Raw genomic sequence first — 21,451 nt, 5'->3', positions numbered from 1 at the left:
TAATTAGAGGGCAAAGGAGACAATTTAGCCTTTACAAATTAACTTTATCATAGGCATAGAAGCTGCTGCTCTCTCAATTTGAGCAGCCACCACTCACTGAAACTCCTGTGCTCACAGAGATGGAACCCCAGCACTCGTCTCTCAAGGGCATTTCAAGAAGTAAAAAGCTGCTTTTTGCAAGGACAACATTTCAGCTTACCCAGCTAATGACATCAAACTCGAGCTTTCCTGACCCAAGTGCTGTCAGACAACAAAGAATTCAAAGAACAGGTAAGAAAACACACTAGAGATTTCTCAGAACTAGATGTTAAGTGCTGAACTGGTGGTGACTACTGAGCACTTGAAGAGCTGTGCACGCAGTAAAGATTACACATGGCAGAGTCTATGTCCATGCACCCTCAAGAAATATCAGCACCCAGAACACGCCTTACCTGCAGACAGTCCACTGAGACCCTCTGAAGAGATGTTGCTGCCAGAGCTGCAGTGCAAGCTAATGTGTCAGGAGACTTCAGTGATAGCTATGTTTACATTTTTATTTCTAGCTGAGAAATAGGCAAAATCAGTTGTCCTTTCTCACCTCACCATAACTGGTGTTTGTTACAGCTGAGTACTGCCAGTTACTTTGAAGAAGTCTATAACCCGAAATATCATGAGCCACACTGCCCTAACAAGCCAGAAGGCAAGCTGGAGACAGAAATAAGAGACTAAGTCACAACATGATAAAGAGACAGGACAATTAAAGGATAGTCTGCAGGGTCCTGCCAGGTGTGGTTTGTGGGACTGAGCAGCACAAATTGGAAGGTCCTACTGTTAATGTAGCACATCGATTTTACCATCCACAGAGAGGTGACTAGTGCATACATTCTGTATAAAAAGAGAGCAGGCTGTACTACATATGTATCTTTTAAATTATTTTATTTTGTGTAAGCTAAAAGGAAATTTACACACTTAAATCTCAAAAGACCTTGGGCATGCATATTGACCTTTTTAGAGGTTCTTCGACATAGCTCTCTTTTTTCCATAGGAATTTCCCCAGACATTTACAACCCATAGTTTTTTACTGTATATACAGCCTAAAACCATAGCAATCTATGATTATGTCATTTTACACTGTGCAAAATCAAACAGGAATAGTGGTACAACAGAACATAAAATTTTTTAACAGGTAAATTTCATTGTAAGACATTCATATTGTTTTGGTCCTTCTTTTCCAAATCAAACTGATTAAAAGCAGACAACCTTCTAATGACAAAAAAAAAAAAAAAAAATCAAGTGTTCAGACAGTAATCCATAACTGGAACAAGAAGTTACTGACAGCATACCTTTCAAAAGGCTATATAATGACAGAGCCATACTACTGAAGTTCAAGAACATAAAAACTGATCAGCCAACCAATCAAACAGGGGGAGGGGATGGGGAAAAGAAAAGGAAAACACATCTTAAGCTTGTTAAAACACAAAAGAAATTACTGGGTTTTAAAGAAACAATAACTGAAAAAGCCACAAAGGGCCAACATAACCTTTTGATTTTTTTCCAGCAAGAAGTATTTTAATATATGCAGGAAAGAAAAAGTTGCTCAATGCAATCTGAAAGTCTTCAGGGGAACTTCACAGGCTGTGAAGATTGAAGTTTTCATTATGTGTTTATAGGACTTTTTTTTTTTGAACTTTTTAAAGTTTTGTAAGAAGGACACCACCAGTGTATTTCACAAAGACATAAATGTATACAGCCCAGCACAACAAAAAGAATAGATCTTCAAAAAGATTTACCCCCAATTATTTACATTTTTCTCTAATATAAATTTAGGACTCCAGTATGTAAATAAATATACATTACTATGTATACCTTTCTAGTGCTGCTTACCAACAAATCATCTGAACTTGATTTTTTTTTAAATTAAAGCAAGATTGCTTTTTACGACCCACAGAGGGAAGAAAAAAAAAATCAATAGAAAACGTCCAATTCACATCACTTTAGTCTACCTTTTCTTGGCAGCTTGTTGAAGGTGTTAATGTGGCTGGGAACATCAACACCTTGGCATGCATGAAAGTTAAGTCAGGAAGGCTAGAAATCACCTTGGCAGCCTCTTCACTAAGATGTTCTTCCTTTTTAGGCTTCCTGTTGAGAAGAAAAGAACAAAGTGCATTAATCCTGTACCTGATATCCCTGGGATCACTGAAAGAATCACTGATTGAAGCAATGTTCTGTCAGCTTGTCTCCCACTGACAGGCACTTCTGTAAGCTACCTGATGGTAGTCTAATGTTATAATACTTACCTGCCTACCAATAACATGTTAACATGGAAAGTCAGATAAACGTTCCTGTGTATATTGTTGCAATAAGGGAAAAAAGTCCCATTCAAATGATAATTTTTATATATGATTTTTTTCTTTTTTTGGCAGCGTCAAGAGTGAAGAGACTCACTTGAAGAGATAACCATGCCCATATTCTACAGACAAAACAATAGGAGCATTAGTTCTAAACTACCTAAATCGTGTACAATCTTCAAAAATAAAGTGGAAAAAATCTTAAAAGGACGCTCAATAATTTTAAAATAAAAAAATTACTTATGCTGTGCTTCCAACACGACTGTTCTCAGACTATACGTCATGCCACTCTACACTGTGATCCACAAACTCTTTTTTCCCCTCAGGACTCATCAGCAGCAAAAGGTGGCTCATGATGTGTAGTTACTTGCTTTGAAGTGCAGTAATATGGGGAGCCATGATGATACACACAGCAGTTTGGGAATCATTGGGGTTTACTTTGCCTTTTGCATTATTCACAAGAATTACTGAGCACAAATGAATAAAGAGGTCTAAATCCCATGTCGTTTGGTTCTCACTATTATGCAAAAAAAATCACACTTCCCAAGTAAAAATGAAGCCTGGCTCAGAGTGCTACAGACCCCCCCTCCCTTGCCCAAACATCCATGCTTTACAAACATCTGGCTTATCTTTGAAGAACACTGCCTACTACTAGAAATACTCAGTTTTCCATCAAACATTATAGCAGATGCCTTTTTGGAACTGGAAAGTCCTGCAACAATGCAAGAAATTCTAGCTGAATAAGCTCCATCACCTTTGGGACAAAAAGCTGAGGAAAAAAGGCTTGAACCAAATAAACTGCTTTCCCTAGAACACTTCAGAAATTTCCTTTCTGTATCTTATTTATAAACTTTAAACCAAGCCCACAAGAGGGCAATGACCACTCCAATCACGAAGTAGCATGTACTCATATTTTCTTTTGTCAGCACCCATGAGGATTGCTTCCTCAGCTGATCAGAGACCAGGGGAAAGCAAGGGGCTACAGCAGTCTTAGAATTCCTAAGCTAGGAGAAGAAAAAAAGAGCTAGACTCAAACTCATCCTTGACATCACTGAACGTTGCGTTGACATTGAGCTATCATATTTGTTTTCTACTTGAAATCTCCACTTGATGGAAGTTCTCGAGATGAGGCAGCCTAAATACTAAATACTAAATCTGACTTACCTTCAACAGAATAGCAATATTTTTCTTTCTCTGCTGCAGTGGAATTTCATGAGCTACTGACTAGGCAGATTACCAAATTCTGGAGGATGAACAAAGCTGTGTGCTGGATTTGCTGAAGGAAGAAGCAGAGAGCCAATATGTGCCTCCTCTAACAACTTCACAGTCAGCTCTGTTTGCACTCAAAGGACTATCTCTGAGCTGTTGAAATGTGGTTCTCACCCACCACTGTGTTATCAGTATCTGGTGCCACTATTAATAACCACTTACCACAAGCCTCTTAAAGGTACAAACTCCTGGTGATCAAGGACTTAGAGCTAACAAAGGAGTGTTTGACAGGGGAAGCCAAAGGAAGAGGCTGACTTGGAGATGTTCCTGTAATTGTTAATCAGCGAGATGGAGCTCACACACTCCTTGCTATTTATAAGCCTCTTCCCTGCTCATCTATGGCATGCTAAGAAATGGTACTGCTGGGTCCCAGAGGCAGCACTTCATTTTATTTGGTGGCCACATGCAGAACCTTTATCACAGGACAATGTTATCGCTCTTGCTGTACCAGCTGTTCTCTGCAACATCACTGCAGAACAGGCACACCAGTGAGCCCAGTCGGGTGAATCTCACCCAGTTACTGAAGGTTCCCCTCCTGGTTGGAGGCCCTTTGCAATAATTTATCTACTTAACCAGCAATGTAAAAAGTATCTATAAAGAAGAAGCTAACACAGTAACACAGCAAATGTTATTTAACTATGACCAAGATAGAGCTATAGATACAATCACTTGTTAATGAGGCTCAAACCCTTTTTTGAAATCATCTCAGTGTAGAAGGAGTGGAGATGTCCCAACTTCTCCATTCCTCAATGGAGAGGGGCAAGTTCCTCTGCAATACAGTAAAACTGGACACTGCAAGTACCCTTTGTGGGTAACAATCAACACTTTTGGTAGCAAATATCACCAGGGCAACCCTAAAGAATTACTCACTAACTCTCTAAATTTAAAAGACAAAGTAGCATTGTCACTGCAGACAGATCTTACCCATAAAACTTACCAAACTGCCTAATAACTGTGATGCCCTTTGATAGAGGCAAGAGAAATAACTGCATTCATTTCAGTCACTACTTGTGCTGAAGATGTTCCCATCATCAAGAGCTTCTTTAGCTGAACCCTGGTCAGTGGAGGGGGGCATTGCAGAGCTTCTCCTGCTTGTGCACTCCTAATCTCTAGATACCATGGCTTAAAGAACAGACACCCAAGTGAGCAGACTGTCAATGGCAGCTGCACTACTTCTGTCTGCTTTGAAAACAGAACCTTTGATTACTAAACCATGGAATGCCCCAGTTCTGGCTCATTCAGGTTTTAAAACTTTGTCCCCATCCACCTCTTCTCTTACACGAGGTTACATTGTCTCCCAAGACAGAGGACAGAAGGGATGCCTCTACCCAAGCAACTGTGCCAGTCCATCTACCTGTGGGCACTAAGTTTCCTTTTCAAAGGCACGTTAACACTAAGCCACAAGAAATGAGTCAGACTGATGGGCAGGAAAGTTGCTGGAAGAAAATTTAGCAAGAAACAGGGAATTCTTTGTCGATGCGTCACTCACACCTCACTGTTCTGTTCTGCATTCCACCCTTCTGCAGCATTCGAGTCTTTTGGGGCTTCAGTCACCTCCCATGTTTGCAAAGGGTTTTGTGGATAGCACCAGCAAGGCCAAGCTTTATCAGCAACACTGAGCCGATTAGAGAAACGCACTTTAAAAACATTCTGTAATTAGGAGTTTGGCTGCTCCATCCAACACTGTCCCCAAGGAGTATTTGCAGTTTACATGCAGGTTTCGGCTATTTCTTGGAAAAGTATCAGTGCTCTGCTTTCCTTCAAAAAGACAGCAGATAAACTTTTGATCTCTGCCAATTGTATGGAAGCAGGCTAGGCTGCAGAGTCTCTCTGGAATGCTGTGCTGGATCCCTGACCTTCAGCACTTGCTGCTGCCGTCAAGGTTCCAGGCTCAAGCTGAGGGGGAAGCTTCCCCTCCTCTCCCAATACCTTCCTTCTGAGAAACTGCCTTTGTGGTTCAAGAGGTGGCTTTGCAAGCAAAAGATGGGGCTACTTTAGACAAAGATGACTCTTCACATGGCATCCTGCAGCTGAACAATGGTATTTTCACTCTAAACTTCACCCTAAAGATCCTGAGCTCAGACAAGTTACACACATGGGAAAGCCTCAGCAAAGCTGAAGTTGGAATCAAAGGCACTGGTTCCATCTTCCCCAACAGTTATATTGAATGCCTAATAGTCCATATTTCCAGGCTGATGCATTAATATCAGCCTCATTGAGCTGGCTGTACTCAGCCACTCCTATTTTAAAGTCTTCAGTTCATTACACAAGAATTAAAAAAAAAAAATCGAAAAGAAAACCAAATTTTTTTTACAAAAAGCTAACATTCTGCAACATATTTGGCATACTGCTGAGATAAGACCTTATTTCTCTGAAGGCTTGAAAAAACAGACTGCTTTTCTTTTGGAGAGTACGAAATCAAGAAAAGAGCACTTGACGTTTTTTAAAATTCAGAGTTGACAAAAATATACAAAACGTATCACACACTGAAAACAGCTTCCTTAAAACAGCTAATCCTTGTGTGTGTCTGAACTTAATCTCCAAGCCTGAGGTCCCCTGCCTCTCTCTACTGCCTGACATATTGCTATACCATAGATCCAGTACCTCTTCCTACTGGTAAGCAATGCTCTCCAGAACAGGGGAAGAACTCTGACATCTGGATAGAGAGCTTTAAGTGCACAAGTAAGAGCTTTCAAATGTATTGTGGAAGCACTGGAAAAAACCCCAAACAAATACCCAACCCCTCATATCAAAAAAACAACAATACAGAAAAATGAGGGTCAACATTCATTTAAGCAAAGCAGACTTCCCTGTTGCTTTGTAAGGAAAAAGTAAGCTAAGTAAGACATCTTCAGGTAAGCAGGCAGGTACAAAACTATGAGTTGAAATAAAAGAAGGATACATTTGGAGTTTGCATTCCTACTGCAGTTACTTTAAAATCAGGCTTAGAATATAATACAAAAGTATTTCAATGTAACTATGTTTTCTAATTTCATGAAAGTCAAACTTTTCCATTAGTTAATCTCAGAAAGAGTATATGTGCTCCATGAATAGAAAAAGAGGCAATCCAAAAGCTGAGACCCAAAAACCAGCACTGAAGTGGGGAGTTCCCTCTACTGGCTCTCCCTGGAAATTTCATGGCTTGTTGATCTTCTTTATTCCATGTTCACTTTCAGAATCATCACTGCAGGAAAACTAGCAAGATAGTTTTCTCAGTGAAGGAATGTGTTTTAGAAGAGCACTTAAAAATTGGAGTTTTAATAATTTTAAGCAAGTCAGCTCTGTCCCACCATTCCTGTGCCTCCTCCTAAGTGCTCTGCTGCATGAGAACACATCTAGTTTTAGAGTGCTGAATAAACCCTAAAGCTCACTTACAAGTCAGGGTATGTTACCATCTATTTGTTGCACGTTGAGGCACACACTTCCAAAACATCAATATTTTACTTTGGTGAGAATCCCTCAGTGATTCTTTTAATGGGCACAGACACTAATTATATGTTAAGACAGTTCAGGATGTGCTAAGATATACATTAAAAAACCAAACCTCAAGAATACAAGCTTATAAGTGGAAAGACTATTCTGTACCCATTCAACTGGCCAGACCCCATGAAAGACATTTGACACCTGAAGACCTTCTATAGATTCTACCTAGAAAAAGCACAAAAGTACTTCACATGTGTTCATGGAAGCAGAAAGGACATCCTAAATCAACTACACGCTCATTCCTCAACCTGCAACATCAAAATGAAACTCATGTTTGGTCACTGAAGTTTTGACAGGTGCTGGAAATATTTGCGAAGGGACAAATATAGTTATAACTATTAGTCCGTTTTATCATTTTACTCGTGGAATATTCTGTATTTATAAGTTACACACAGGTCCAAGGAGAGTCTTCTGTCACAGTCCTCAGGCTCTGAACTGTGTGGTTCAGTTTACCCTGCCATTCTTAGAAACCAGCTCTGGTGTTCACAAAGTCACTTCCTCCAGTTCAGCCTTTGGCTCCAGCTTTTTAACTTATGTCCAGGTGATCTTTTTCTTTCAGCTCATGAACTATTTCCACACTTTAGAGTTCTACAATAATTTGAAATATGAACTACAGTACAGTGAATTTAAGATTTAAAATTTAATAATTAAATTTAAGGCTTTTGATCATTCAGGAACTTCTGCCCTAAACCAGCACACACGTTCACACCTCACATTTCACACCACCCTTAGAAACAGAAGAAAAATGTGCAGGGAAGAGTACTTACCTTGTGGACGTGCTTGCTTTCTCCACTGTGGACATGAGTCTTGCAAATGCATCAGTCACTCTGTTGCTTGCATTGGAAGTTTCCAGTTTTGAGGTTGTCAATTCATACAACTCAGGATCCACACCTTATAGTATAAAATAATAATCAGTGACGGTTGGAGGCAAGTACAGTCATAATTAGTCACAGACCAACTTGCTAGAGACTGTTTTCTGTAAACATCTGAATCATTTATAATTTCAAGATACATGAAAAGAACATGACAGAACATGTTTGTGTTTCTGAAGCATCATCCTTTCTCCCCATCCTTTTTCAGCAGCTTTTTTAGTTGTACTACAAAACAGACACACCCTGGATCAAGTCTGGCATACAAGGTCTCAGTCTGTGAGTAAACAAAACCAATTTGATTTACTTTTGAGCGTGAAACCTCTGTTAAAAGTGTCAGCTGTGTCAAAATGGATTGTTTCAATTACTTCAACTCAACTGCCTCTATTAAAAGAACACTGTATGTTAACAGGGACCAACTCTTCACCAAGAGATTACAAGTAACACAGGCATGTATTAGAGTGCATTTAGTATCTTGCTTTTCAGCAGGGGTTGTGTTGAAATTTGAAGTGAGGAAAAGCCAGCTTTTATGAAACACAGAAGTGGAATGGCATTAAAATACACTGATATGTATAGTACTACCAAGACTTTTAGTCTGTGGTCCCTTTTCATCTTTCAAGTATTCCTAAAGCATTAAGTATCTGGATGTTTCAGCCTTGAATTCCTAGTTTTAGGTATCTTAAGTCAGATGTTGAATTTTCACATCACATATGTTGGGAATGGATTTCAAATTTTATCACAGAGGTTATTCTGAAAACACTGCAAACAATGGAAACCTGTATCAAAAAAAATATGTATGTATGAGTTAAATTCTACCTGTTTAGTATCAAGCATCACATCTCAGTAGGAAGTAGATCTAGAATTTCCAGATATTATGTATTATTTCTTAAAAAAACCCCCCACCTCTAGAAATTAGAATTATCAAAATAAATCAAGAGGAAAGACTTACAAAAAATTTTGTTGCTCAGAAGCATCTTAAATTGGTGATATTCCCCTAGTTAGAATTTCAGATATTTTATGTTTCATGGGTTTCAAAGAAGCGTGCATATGTGCCATTCACAATTGTAAGTATTTGTCAAAAACTGCATAGAATTTTTGTACATAAGCAGTGTGATTTTTAGAGACACTTGTGTCCTAAACAAGTGTCACACTTGTACCAGTTGGTTTGGACAACACAAAAGTATTTCATCCTACTGTGGAACAAACATTGCAAACATTGGGACTTGATGGTCCCCTGTAGCTCCCTAAGATAAAACCAGCATTTACTAACGTGTGCTGATGACTGTATCCAGATTACTTCTCAGGATCAGGATGCTTTTACAAGAATTCCCGACATATCAAAAGATTACTAAATAAATAAATGCCTATGCTTATTATCCTGCCTTTACCACCAGTAAATGCTAACAGATGAGGTTAATCATCCTCAAGCCTACTTTGCATGAGCTCTCCCCAAGCAGTGTCTTGACCCTTTGTCCTTTGGACACAAGTTAATTCCTCTTTTATTGTAAGGAAATTAAGCTGACCAAAATGTAAAATTAAGAAAATCGTCTGGTTAAGCTGCAGGAGGTGGGGAGAAGATTTGTTCCATATAATATGAATTGATTAGAAATTAATCAGCTGTCCTTTCAACATACATTTTTTTAAAGTCTGGATTTTCAAAGTTAATTTCATCCAGTTCCATACAAAATATTAAAATATGTACTGTCCTGAGACCAGTATACCAAGACTTTTAGTACTGTCAGATGTTTACAGAACTTGGAAATAGGAAAAAGCCCAAATATTCCATAAAATATCCACTTTCAATCAGGGAGAGGAAGCCTTGAAGAAATACACTTTGACTTGCAGAAGCCTGCGAAATCCCATTAAGGTACAAATTGGAAAGCTAATTGAAACGAGGAGCCCTTTGACATGCAACTCTGCAACAAACATTAAATGCAACCTTATAAGTTACATCATTTAGATATTCCCATTTACAGTCATTACATATGAAAATGAATTCATTTTTGCTGTATGGAGATGTCACTGCTCAATTTACTGTTCTTTAGGCACCTCTTACTCAGCTACATTTATGTTAAACTATTAAACATGAAAAATAAAACAATACACTGAATTGTGGGAACATAGTAGAAATGAGTAACTCCCTGTTCATGATGCAGAATGTAAATTTTTATTAAAAAGTTATTTTGGCTACTGATGAAATCAGACTGAGAAGAATCCATTGTTGATCTATAGCAAGTAAAACTAAGGTCTCCAAAGAAAGAATAAACTTCTACTACTGATAAAAGTTTCTTCTTTAAGCCAGAAGACCTAGCAATTTGTCTTTCAATTATTTTTTTTTAAGAGTTGCATATTCTCCATTTTATTCAAATGATGAGAGAATATTTAAGGAAAGCACTGCAAAACCTTAATGAGATATTGAAGGAAAGTTAGCCAACCAAATCCCACACAAAGCTCCTAAACACACACACAAACACACGAGCTGCAAGCCATGAAACAAATGACTTTCCCAGAAACAAGTCAAGAGGAAAGAAAAACCAAAACAAAAAATCAACCAAACACAAAGAAAAAAAAAATAGGCACTATAGGGCATACCAGGGAAGGTGATAATACCTGTAACTTGGTGAAACAACATAAAAAATAAAATGCTATAAAAGGCTAACAGTATTCCTCCAGTAATCCCTTCCAGTGTGCACAACACCTGCACAAGCAATAATACATGTAACCAACTATATGTACTGGGCACTGGTGACTTGTGCCAGTGGACTTGCACACACAAAGAATCTGTAAGACTATACTCCTTGACTTTACTACCTACCACATCTGTGACAAACCTGCCATTTTTCATCTCATAATGACATTTCTCAAGGGTGGAATAAAAAGACATTTAGATTGCCATGCCACAAAATTGTCTTCAGCAATCGGATTTCAAAATTAAAAAATTGTGTTTCTAAAACCAAAAACTGATTTTTAAAAATTAAAATCACTGGGAGGAAAAACATCCTTCCTATGAAGAAACTGATATTATGACTTCAGGCATTGTATTGAAAGAGCACCTGCCTTATCAACTTAACCTATGCACTGGAATAAATCCCCAAAGCGTTCCCTTAAACTCCTGCAGAAATTTATTCAAAGTGTAGGTTTTTCACAAGCTCGTGCAAAATACTCAGAGCATGTCAAAACCATGTGATAAATGAACTCAATTATTTTCAAGCATTACTCTATGAGAGAGTGGTATTTTTCATCTCCTTTTTAAAGGGAGTAAGTTCCTGATAAAGTGCTTTGGTTTTACAATTAACATTCATGAACTTCTGATGTCCCACAAACATGCAACTATATCTTTTTTCTATTACAAATGCTGTTAAAACACTTTTTTCACTTTATCATTAATATGAGTAGTTTACACAAAGAAAAAATTTATAGCAGCAAACCCCAGCAGGGCTGTGATATATCAAGCTCTGTAAATTTATATTCACACATAGCTTCCAAACAACACAATAATCCTATAATTTGGAGGTACTTATTTAGAGGAGAGAGCAAGGCTCATATTTTAGGAATTTCACATCTACCCCATTTTTCAAATTTTCTTAAGTGCTTAGAAGAGCTAACTTCCAGGATTTCTCATTTGAACCAAGTGTTTTAACATGTTATTTGCAAGAGCATAAAAGCCATTCATTCCTTCAGCAGGTGACAAATACAGAGCTGACAGTACCTTTTAAATACTTCATACTCGATACAAAACACCAGAAAACAGAACACAGATTAAAGGAAAAAAATGCAGTAGAAAGACATTTTAGAGAAACGCCATGAAATTTCTCCTTGTTTGTAGGAAAGTCAAGTGATGTGCTCATGCTTTTAGTAAGTCGTTATATTCTTACAGTTGTGGTTTTGACACTCTGCTGACCTGGGATTGTGGTGGTGCTGCTAGAGCTACTGTCATCCACGGGCCCAAAGAAATCAAGGTTCAGAAGAGTGGAACCTCCACTAGCTTGAAATTCAGTGACCGTGTTGGTAGGCAGCCATATAGAAGGTAAGCCAAGGGAGGGGTTTATGTGTAAAAAGGGGTAAGACACACACTTGAACATGCAAGTTATAATTAGTACTCAGTACGCAATTTAAAAAAATCGACATGAAAACAATGCTTACAGTATTAGTTTGTACCTTCTAGAATGTTAACAACTTAATTCAGTGCACGTTTCCTCATGTACATTGCAGCAAGGAAATCAACACTAGTAACTTTAAAATAGAAATATTTATTTCGATCTAAAAATGAAAGAGAACCAGCATGACCCAGAGAGAAAGATGTGATCAGTTAAAGGGAAACAATATATAGGTCAATTGATAGTTAAAATATAGTGGGGTTTTTCTCCCCTCACTGAAATTGAAAGCCATTCTTTCATCAGGAAGACTTAGGAGATCTTTAAATAGCAAAAAACAAAAAGAAAAAAAACCACTTTAAAATCTTATTTAGCAGCTTTAAGCTATTAATTATCATTATCTTAAAGCAGTGTGACCACTGGGTAACAAATGGCACTCTTATGTCCAGTTCCTCACTGGTAAATTATACTGTTCCCCTTTAGTACTAAAACAGAAATCAAACCAAGATACATTTTAAAGTTGTTTGTTAAAAAGAAAGCATGATGATTGACTGAAGTAATAAGACACCAGACAACAGCAAAAGGGTCCATCCAGGCTTTCCTTCAGCACCGTGATATTGCTATCCAAACTCTTACATCCCACATGTTCTGTGGCAACACCAGTGCAGTAAGAGATGCTGTTTATCTGAGCCTGCCTTTGAACGACCTGTGTGTCATGAATTAGTTGCTGTCAGCAGGCTCCTCGTAAAGGTATCAGTTTCTTTATAGGTTCCGAGTCTGTCAGACAAACAAGTTTCTAAAACTTGTTTTATTTCCTTTGCGTGCACTTACGTTTCTGACACTGGAGGCAGTGGCACAACTCACTTTGCTATTAAAATAGACACATGTGAAGGGTCTTTTATGTGATAACTATATACATTTACAGATACAAATAAGTTTGTAGCTACCTCTTTAATATATCAGCTATAAGTAGCTCTTAAGTAAGCGAAAGTGATAATGGATGAAGTCATATTTTTGAAATATAAAATTATCTTTAAATCTGAAAACTTTCAGCTCAAGAAGTGTATATTTTGCAAACAGTTCGTGGTTAAAATATTGTGCTTTGAAGTAGCCACTATACACAAGTTTGTCATTCAAAGGATGTCTAAAGAGTTAGCTGACTGGTGAAAAATACCTTCAAGAAGTAAAACTCCTGAATCTAAAATGCTCATTTGTTCAGAGTTTCATTATAATCTCCAGTTATACATAATGAAGTGTTAATATTGCCACTGTGTCACTAGCATATGGAAGGAATCTAAAATAATACTTAACTTAGTGTTTCTCAGACTATGTAATACTTCACATAGGGGCACTGTTAATCAGAAAGAAAGCCTGAATTTCCAAAGTTAGGAGTAAGAAATAAATATTATATATATTTTTATATATATATATATATATGTGTGTGTATATATTTAAAAAAAATAATCAGCAGATAGATGTTTGTCTGAACTTTGTAGCTTTCTTATCTCTAGCTCTGGTGCTAGAGGCTCTACGGAGAGACGTACCATCTAAAGGGTTAGTAAGGCCACTGCTACTCCAGTCAAACTGGACAGGTGGTAGAGATTCCTAGAGTTGAAAAGTCAGAAATCAGATTTTATAGTCAGTTCAGGTTACAACAATGCAAAGCAGTTCAAACAACAGATTCTTTAGCGTCTAAACACTAAAAAAAAAAAAAAGACAACTAGATGATCAAGCCCCAGCTTTTGGGAGGCATGTATTTTCATTATATGCACTAAAGATTCAAAGTAGAATTGTTCTACCACAGGAAGTCTCATTAAATTCCGAACAGTACAGATTAGGTAACTTCTAACTCAAACAGGATTTGCAAATTAACTAAAACACATGAATTGAATAACAAACCTTAAGGCACAGTTGAAAGTTAAACTACTATTACTTTCATGGAAGACGAGGCACTTAGCATAAATAGGTATGTATACACAATTACAGGGCAAATGTAGAATAGTAAAAGCTGTCTGTACATCCATGCTTTGTTCTGACTATATATATTATTTACCATCAATAAGCCCATGGTTCTTTTTGCTTTGGTTTGTTTTGCTTTTAAGAGACATAATTCCTACATGGGAGGGACAAACTCAACACCCTCTCCACTCCACCCCCTTCAAAAATAAAAGTCCTGTGACTTATTATCCTTTTACTATTAACTCATCCTGGTCTATGTACAAACCATTAGTATCAATGCTTGAACAAGAGGAGCATGGAAACACTAACTACTCCCGGGAGCCCATCTTTGCCTTTTCCTTTCCTTGTTAAGTCTTTTGGACACAAGAAGCAGCAGGGAACATGCTCTACTGGGAAGGTGTGTTCAGGTGCAGTGTAACTTGCGAGTGCTGTCCTCCTGTATTCTCAGGACAAACTGATGGGACAGTATCAGAAATGTCTGAAATAAGTTCATCTTTTCTACCTCTGTGTATTACGCCTCTGCTCTGTCCCCTGACAGTGAAGTCAACTGTCAGGAAACACTGGGAAAGGATGTTCCCTCAACTTCTAACAAAACAATGACAGTATGGAAGGAAAGCAATAGAAGTTCTCAGCAATATTACTCAAAATGCATCAGGTACTTGTCCAGCTTCCAGTGGCTGAGCCACACCTTCTCTTTGCTTTTGTAGAAAGTCAGACTTGATTTTTTGTATTTTTTTTCTCTTTTTCTACTTTTAAAACTTCAAACCATCTGACACTGAAGAAAAATGCAGATTCATTAATGTACAATTAAGCTCACCGTAAAAGGCTTTTCTTCAGTGATAGATGTTTACAGAAATAAAAACAAAGGGAGCTGGAGATTTCTGTATGTACTTGTACTAAATGTCTTGCCTGGAAAAATCTTTCCTACCTAATGTCTTGAAAATATTTCCAGTACTGAGCACAGCTTGAACAGTATTCACTGCACTGAGCTTAAGGAGCTGATCCTACACTTTTTACTTTGCTTTGGTAATGAAATTACTGGCATTGAAATAATTTGCATGTAGATACAATGTTAGCAGTGTGGAAGCTACACCTGATGAAGTAATAATCACTATCATCAGTAGCTAGTTTAAACTTTGTCACATCTAAAATATATTAATGTTAAAAGGAGTTTGTAGGGGAAAAAAAAAGATAGTATGACAATTTAGTAGCTTTCTGCCCTAAGCAAAATGAAGACAAATTGAAACAAAGTGGCTTCCTACCAACTCCCACTTACTGAGGAAAACACCCACTGCATTTTGTGACAAAAGCCTGAGTCAGGACTGATGAGTGTGACAGAATTGCACAGAAAAAGTGGTACCAATGACTGGCTAAGCTTTTGCCTTTAATGATGACTCGATTCTCAGATTTGTCAAGGAAAGGACAAAGGATGTGACGAATTCTTCCTAAAATGGGAAAAAAAGAATCTGACTAAATCAGTGAGAGTATACTAAGTATATTAGTTGCTCTGTGGGATGAGACCATTCTGCTGACTTCAACCACTTTGCAAAAGAGGGGGTAAGTAAAGCAGACCCCACCTATACAGGATGCTGGCAAGCCCTGGTCTATACAATAGCAAACAAAGTGAAAGGAGAAGGCAGAGGAAAAAGCAAATTAAACAGAAAGTTTTCTGTTTCTAGTGACCTCAGCCCTAAGAAAACTAACTACACTGGGACACCTGAACACAGCATTGAAATCTCAGACAGTGGGAACATACCCTGCAAATGGGAATATAATGTTTTGCCTTTCAGAGATTGTGAGGTTGCTAGACTACTGCATTTACAACTATTATTTTAATAACATGCTTTAAGGAAAAGTGCCCAATCTAGGAGAATACTGAGAAATGGGGCAAACTACTTTTACTCCTCAAGGCCTCCATCTTAGATTACAGGACATGGCATAGAAATGAAAAAGCACACTCAGCTGTCAGAATACTACTCTGAATGTCAAGGAAGTAAGAAAGAGAAAATTAAAATGCCTGCTGGTTTTACTGCACCATAGTTCACTTTGATAAAAGTGAGAGATGTTTTCACACAGTAATTTTAGAATGCATTATGTAAGAGCTTTTATAATCCAAACGAGTAAAATGTAAATGTTTGTGTCTGTGCCAATAATTACCCAAGGAAAATTAAACAAAGGAAAAAAAAAAAGAGCATTTTGCTGTCTTAAAGCTGGTGGAAAGAAATAAAAGGGCTTGTAATACAAATATAATGTCAATATTTAGATGGATCCCACAAATGAGCGTCATAAACATTCCAAAAAAAGGTTTACATGGAAGTAATTCATACATTTCATTGTGTGTATTCATTGGCAAAAGTACATCAGTTCTGAAAACTGCTCTTTTCAGACAACCCCTTTAAGCAACTGTCACATCTGATAGAATAGCAAGTTCTGTAATATCTCTTACCTGCAAATCTTTCTCTCTTACTCTGTCAAAGCTACACGTACTCTTGGATCTTTCTCACATGTATAACTGGAGAGCAGTTCCTGATGGAGCCTTTGGCTGGTGGCCAATAATATGGTAGTTTGCATCTGTCATTGTTAGAAGTCCTGATGGTCTCTTATGTAATTAAAAGTGTTTTTAAAGACTGTCACCCCACGGGGTTTAATTAAGGTTCAGTCCCTAATAGCCAGCAAGTGTAAGATACATATTTCTGTTATAACTTGATCCCTAATTCAGTGCCTCAGATGCAAGTGGATGTGCTGTAATGGACACCTGCAGAAAAGAATCACTGGCCATTTTCTTCTAGAAGGGTCTGGGTCACTGCAGATTTCCATTCCAACATAAAACTTATTATGCAAAACTAGGCAGGTAACTCTACCAAGGAAACAGTCCAAAACAGAGAGAAGAAGATGCCTTGAAGCAATAGCAAAAGAGCAGAAATATCTGGACAGCTTTTTTCAAGAAATCCAAAGAGAAGCAGGTAAGTAAACTCTAAAACAATGTTAACCAGAAGAGAGTATCAAATCAAGAGAAAGCAGTCACCATTAAGTCCAGACAGCAACCTCTTTAACAAACACTGGAATATATTTTAATTGCACTGCCTGAGGACTTGGCTGTGGTGCAGAAGCCCACTGGAGCTGTATTAAAAAATAAGTGAAGGACACCAGTCTCAGGTCTCACAATCACAGGGTGCCTATTCCAGCAGCCACTCCTTCCTACACCTGATGTGCCTTGACAGAGCCTTTTACTTGAGCCCTGCAAAGTCTTTGAGATACGCTTAGATCAAGGCAACAGTAATCAGGGGATGATTTCATATTCTGTTTACTGCCTTACAGTTATGAGCACAGAGGAACAGAGAAATAAATCCCTCAATTGTCAAGATAAACAACAGATCAAAGAAGAATTTAGATGCTACCTTCAAATATAAACCAGAATGAGTCTACAAAAAATCATCTTTATGCAACAAACTAATGTGATGACAAACAGTCAGTAACTCGCTTGAGAGAAGTCTGATTTCAAAAACCTTGTCCTTACAGCTTAAATGGCTCAGATAGAAGTTTGTCCACTGTATTTGCACAGCCTAATCAATTCAGTGAGACCCTCTGCAGGGAATGAGGGCAAAACATAGAGAGTTTATACCATAACTAGGAAAAAGTATTGCAGCTCACTTGCTGCTTTTTGCCTCATTCTTTTTATTTCTAATGTTCTCCATTTTAAACCTCTGTATGCTTTCCTCTGTTTGCCCGCAACAAAAAAATTTAGAAAGCATTTCTTTGTTTCTATCAATGTTCTTTCTATTCCTACCTTTGCATCATCACAGTCTTTCTTCCAAAGTCTTATTCTCTCAGCAGAAAGTCAAACACATACATGCACAGACACTGATCTGTATACAAGTCCCATAAATGCCAAGCTTTGAATGAAGAAGAACTCTTCCTTAAGGAAAGAACAGGAATCTATTAACTAGAACCTCTCCTTCCAAAAAGAAAGCCAAGATTCGGAAGTTTCTGAATATAAGAATGCAATCATCACTCTCTGAAAAGGGAGGAATTTCGAAGTTTTAACTAAATAGTTACATATTAACCAAGTATACTTATAAGATACCTAAGTTGCTGCACCTAAATTAGAATAAGAAGTTTCTGGGTCCACTAGAACTGCCTATATCTCTACTGAATATTTAACAATGGTTTTAGCACAGTTCCTAATGAAATGTTTACCAAAGTTTGGGCACATCATCTTATTACCACTACAACCTGGAATATTCCTAAAATGCAGCCTGCACAACGTGTTGTGAAGCTGGATTCTTCCCAAAGCAAAGAGAAGCCACCAAACATTGACAGAAGATAAGAGCAAGAAAGAAACGAGGTGGACAATTGATCGTTCCTGCCCTGAAACTTTCTGAATATCACTTAACTGTGGCCCCTTAGCCTTCTTAATGGTTACAGCTCTAATCCACCTCTTCCCCAAAAGCTTATTTTAGTATTTGTCTTTTTGGAAAAAATAACCTAAGGCCAACAGTGCAAACAGCACAGAAGCTTCTCAGATGTATTCCTGGACCACAGCTATTGAACAGAGATAGCCTTGTCAGAACAAGCTATGAGACAAGATAATCAAACTGTGATAAGTAATGGAAAATTCTGCAGCAGGAATTCATAATTAGACAAGAACAGAGCTTTTGATAAGTAGAGGTTCTTATTTTCAGCATTATGACTGCCAAGCAACTGAGAAAATGGCAGTTGTCAGAGATGCTGCTACTTCAGGCTCTTACAGCTCTTTCACTGTTTAGTGTGTGGCTTAATTTATGTTTTTCCCTCTGTAAAAGAAGAGTACTTTGAATGCTGCAAAAGTGACATTTTCCTGCTTTGTTCATATGTAGAAATCACACAACTGATTTCTTCAGCTCAGACTGGTTGCAGTGATCATTATTATTACCTTTTCTTATACCCAGTTCAGCTGACCAGTTCCACCATATGTGAGAGGCAGCACATAACACAGCATCAAATGTATATTGCTGTATAAAACAACATCAGCTCTGAGCCTACTGACAAACTGCAATTCAACAATGAATAAACTTCTCCTCTGGTACAAGCATGTCACACTTAGAGCTCTGCACTATGGCAGAGCAAGGACTGCAAGAAAATCGCTATCAGAAGTACCTATGAGAATAGTTCCTTCTGGAATGCCTTCAATCAGAAACCACGGGCATAGCAAGTAACTAAAGATGCCGGGCACACTAAACAAGACCTGCACTAAGGAGGGACACAGCTGAGGCTCTGAATATGTGCCAAGAATCACAGTAGTGACTCCCAAAGTGAAATATTTCTGCATATCCTATTAGCTTGTTCACAGCCATGCATTGCAACATGCATGGCACTGAAGTGGTCTTCTAATACCATTACATCGGAACAACAGTGACCACACAGAATTCATGAAATTCAAAAGCTCACTCCTAAACTCCTCTGGATTAATTTTGTATCAGACTTTTAAGACGAGAAGCCGGCAAAGCAACTCTGTTCAAGAGGTAAAAATTCAAAATCTGGCACAAAGGGCCAACAGAATTCATAAATCAAAAAGTCAGGCATGTATGCTAGTAATGATCACACCCAGCATCTCTTTCCAGGCAGCTGGGCTGCTTTTCGTGTTACTCTGAAGAAGTAAGAAAAGGTAAAAGGAAACAAACATGAACAGTACACATGTAAATAGGGTCATTCACAAGAACAAGTGCTAACCAACAGGTAAGAGGACCTCCAACAATAAAAAGCAAAGATGAAGAACCTTAGCCAGAGGTCAGATGAGTCTAATGTTGCATATAAAATCTGTGTAAGTAACTGCCTTTTAAAGCAAACTGCTGTACAGCAGTATCATCAGGACTCTGACATGCTGGCCACCAGCTGCTACAGTCTTATCATAAGGACTCCCTTCCAGTCACACATGAAAAGCAGATCCAAGAGCAGGACTTCAATCTGACACAAGCAACACCTGCCTCTTACATACAGGTGTCTTTGAACACATTATCTAAATGTTTTAAATATAAAGCAAGGACAAGGCATCGCATTGTTTCCCTCATTCTTTCTTTTCCTCTCCTCACCCCTCTCTGTTTTTTACCTGGAACTGATCAGATGCACATGTGTTCATCTCTGGTGATACAGGAGGTGTCTGTCCTATTGAAGCTATTTTTTCTGCTGCAGATATTGGTTTCAAAGGTTCCTTGGTAGGTTCTAACATACCCTAAATAAATAAATAAATATCTAAATTAAAAAAATTCACATGCACACGCAGACACACATGTTTACATATATTTCAAGACTTGCAGATGCAAAAAACTAGAACACACAACTAGGTAGTACTACCCTCAACTAAAGGCTTGGGGGTAACCATATATCTTTGGGACCCTTTCACTGAGAAAGGCGTGAGTAGATGGAGCAGGGGGAATAGTCATCCTGGGTCCATAGGGCTAAGAAACATCTTAGAGCCAGTAACAAAACTCCAAGTGTTCAGCTGGAGCTTGCTTTCAACATTCAGTAATGTAATTTAAGCTGGAGAAAACAGTTACTTGATAAGGTGATGTCTTTTCCTCCCAATTGTGTGTAAGCTATTCCAGAAATATCAAATGGCCCATCACAAACGTACAAGTGCATTTGTTCCATTTCAACAATGAAGTAATTCAGAAGAAACAAGTCAAATTATTAGTTTGCAGAAAGATACCAAGAACAATAATTACTGACATGAAAATAAATGCATTGAGAAGCATTAAGAAAATAATTAAACTCACTTTTTTTTTTTTGCACTGAAACAGGCAAACCGCCCCAGAACAATGAGAAACCCCCAAATAAAAAACCATGGGATTTGCAAATAGCACATTTTAAAACAATTTCTGCAAGTCAGCTGCCAAGATCAGCTGTCCCACAAATGTTTCTACACCACGTTAAAGGAAGCTTTGAGTTTACCCATCAGTTAAATCAATTCTTTTGGAAAGGGGAGAAATACATGAAGCAGTGTGGCAACAGAAAGCAGCAAACCATTTTACTCCTATCATCACTGCTATCCAGCTTATCGTGTGCAAAAGTACACTAAAAATTTAGGAAATAATTAATCAGCAACAACAATTCATTCAAAAAAATAACTGCATGTGTTGCAAACATAGTTTTGCTCACAAACAGGAAGAAAACAGCAATTGCTATGAGATGTCGTAACTATCTGTATTAGAATACCATGTTTACCTCCAAAGAAGTACATGAGCTGACCTTGATGCATCAGAAAACAACTCTAGAAACTGACTGTGGAAGTCACTCTACAAAATCAAATCAGCTTAATATATACCAAAGAAAACTAACTTTTTTCACATTCCATTTCTGAATGATCATATAAAAGCTTAGGTGTGTTTGTTTGTGTGCATGCATGTATACACACGTTTCAAGAAAAAAAACATTTATTCTACTCAGCCTGGCACAAATCAAAAATCTTATGTTC

General features: G+C 37.8%; 1 protein-coding gene across 4 annotated transcripts in view; it reads right to left on the bottom strand.

Moving 5' to 3' along the window:
- Nucleotides 1-898: 898 nt before the first annotated feature.
- AFTPH (aftiphilin) overlaps nt 899-21,451 on the bottom strand; it is a 46,153-nt gene continuing 25,600 nt past the window's right edge. For 2 of the 4 annotated variants that reach the window (XM_027694977.1, XM_027694978.1), the window contains exons 6-10: nt 20,087-20,209; nt 13,587-13,647; nt 11,850-11,933; nt 7,847-7,970; nt 899-2,118 (exon numbers count right to left, since the gene is read on the bottom strand). In XM_027694977.1, the coding sequence (XP_027550778.1) occupies nt 1,974-2,118; nt 7,847-7,970; nt 11,850-11,933; nt 13,587-13,647; nt 20,087-20,209 (537 nt within the window). In that variant the 3' untranslated portion in view covers nt 899-1,973. Of the gene's footprint in view, nt 2,119-7,846; nt 7,971-11,849; nt 11,934-13,586; nt 13,648-20,086; nt 20,210-21,451 lie in introns of those variants that run through there. The other 2 variants (XM_027694979.1, XM_027694980.1) reach the window with 2 other exon arrangements.

Source organism: Neopelma chrysocephalum, unplaced genomic scaffold, assembly GCF_003984885.1.
Source record: "Neopelma chrysocephalum unplaced genomic scaffold, ASM398488v2 Primary Assembly neopelma1_99, whole genome shotgun sequence".
NCBI classification, from domain to species: Eukaryota; Metazoa; Chordata; class Aves; order Passeriformes; family Pipridae; genus Neopelma; species Neopelma chrysocephalum.
The sequence above is the reverse complement of the archived record's forward strand: the minus strand, read 5'-3'. Positions and strand labels throughout refer to the sequence as shown.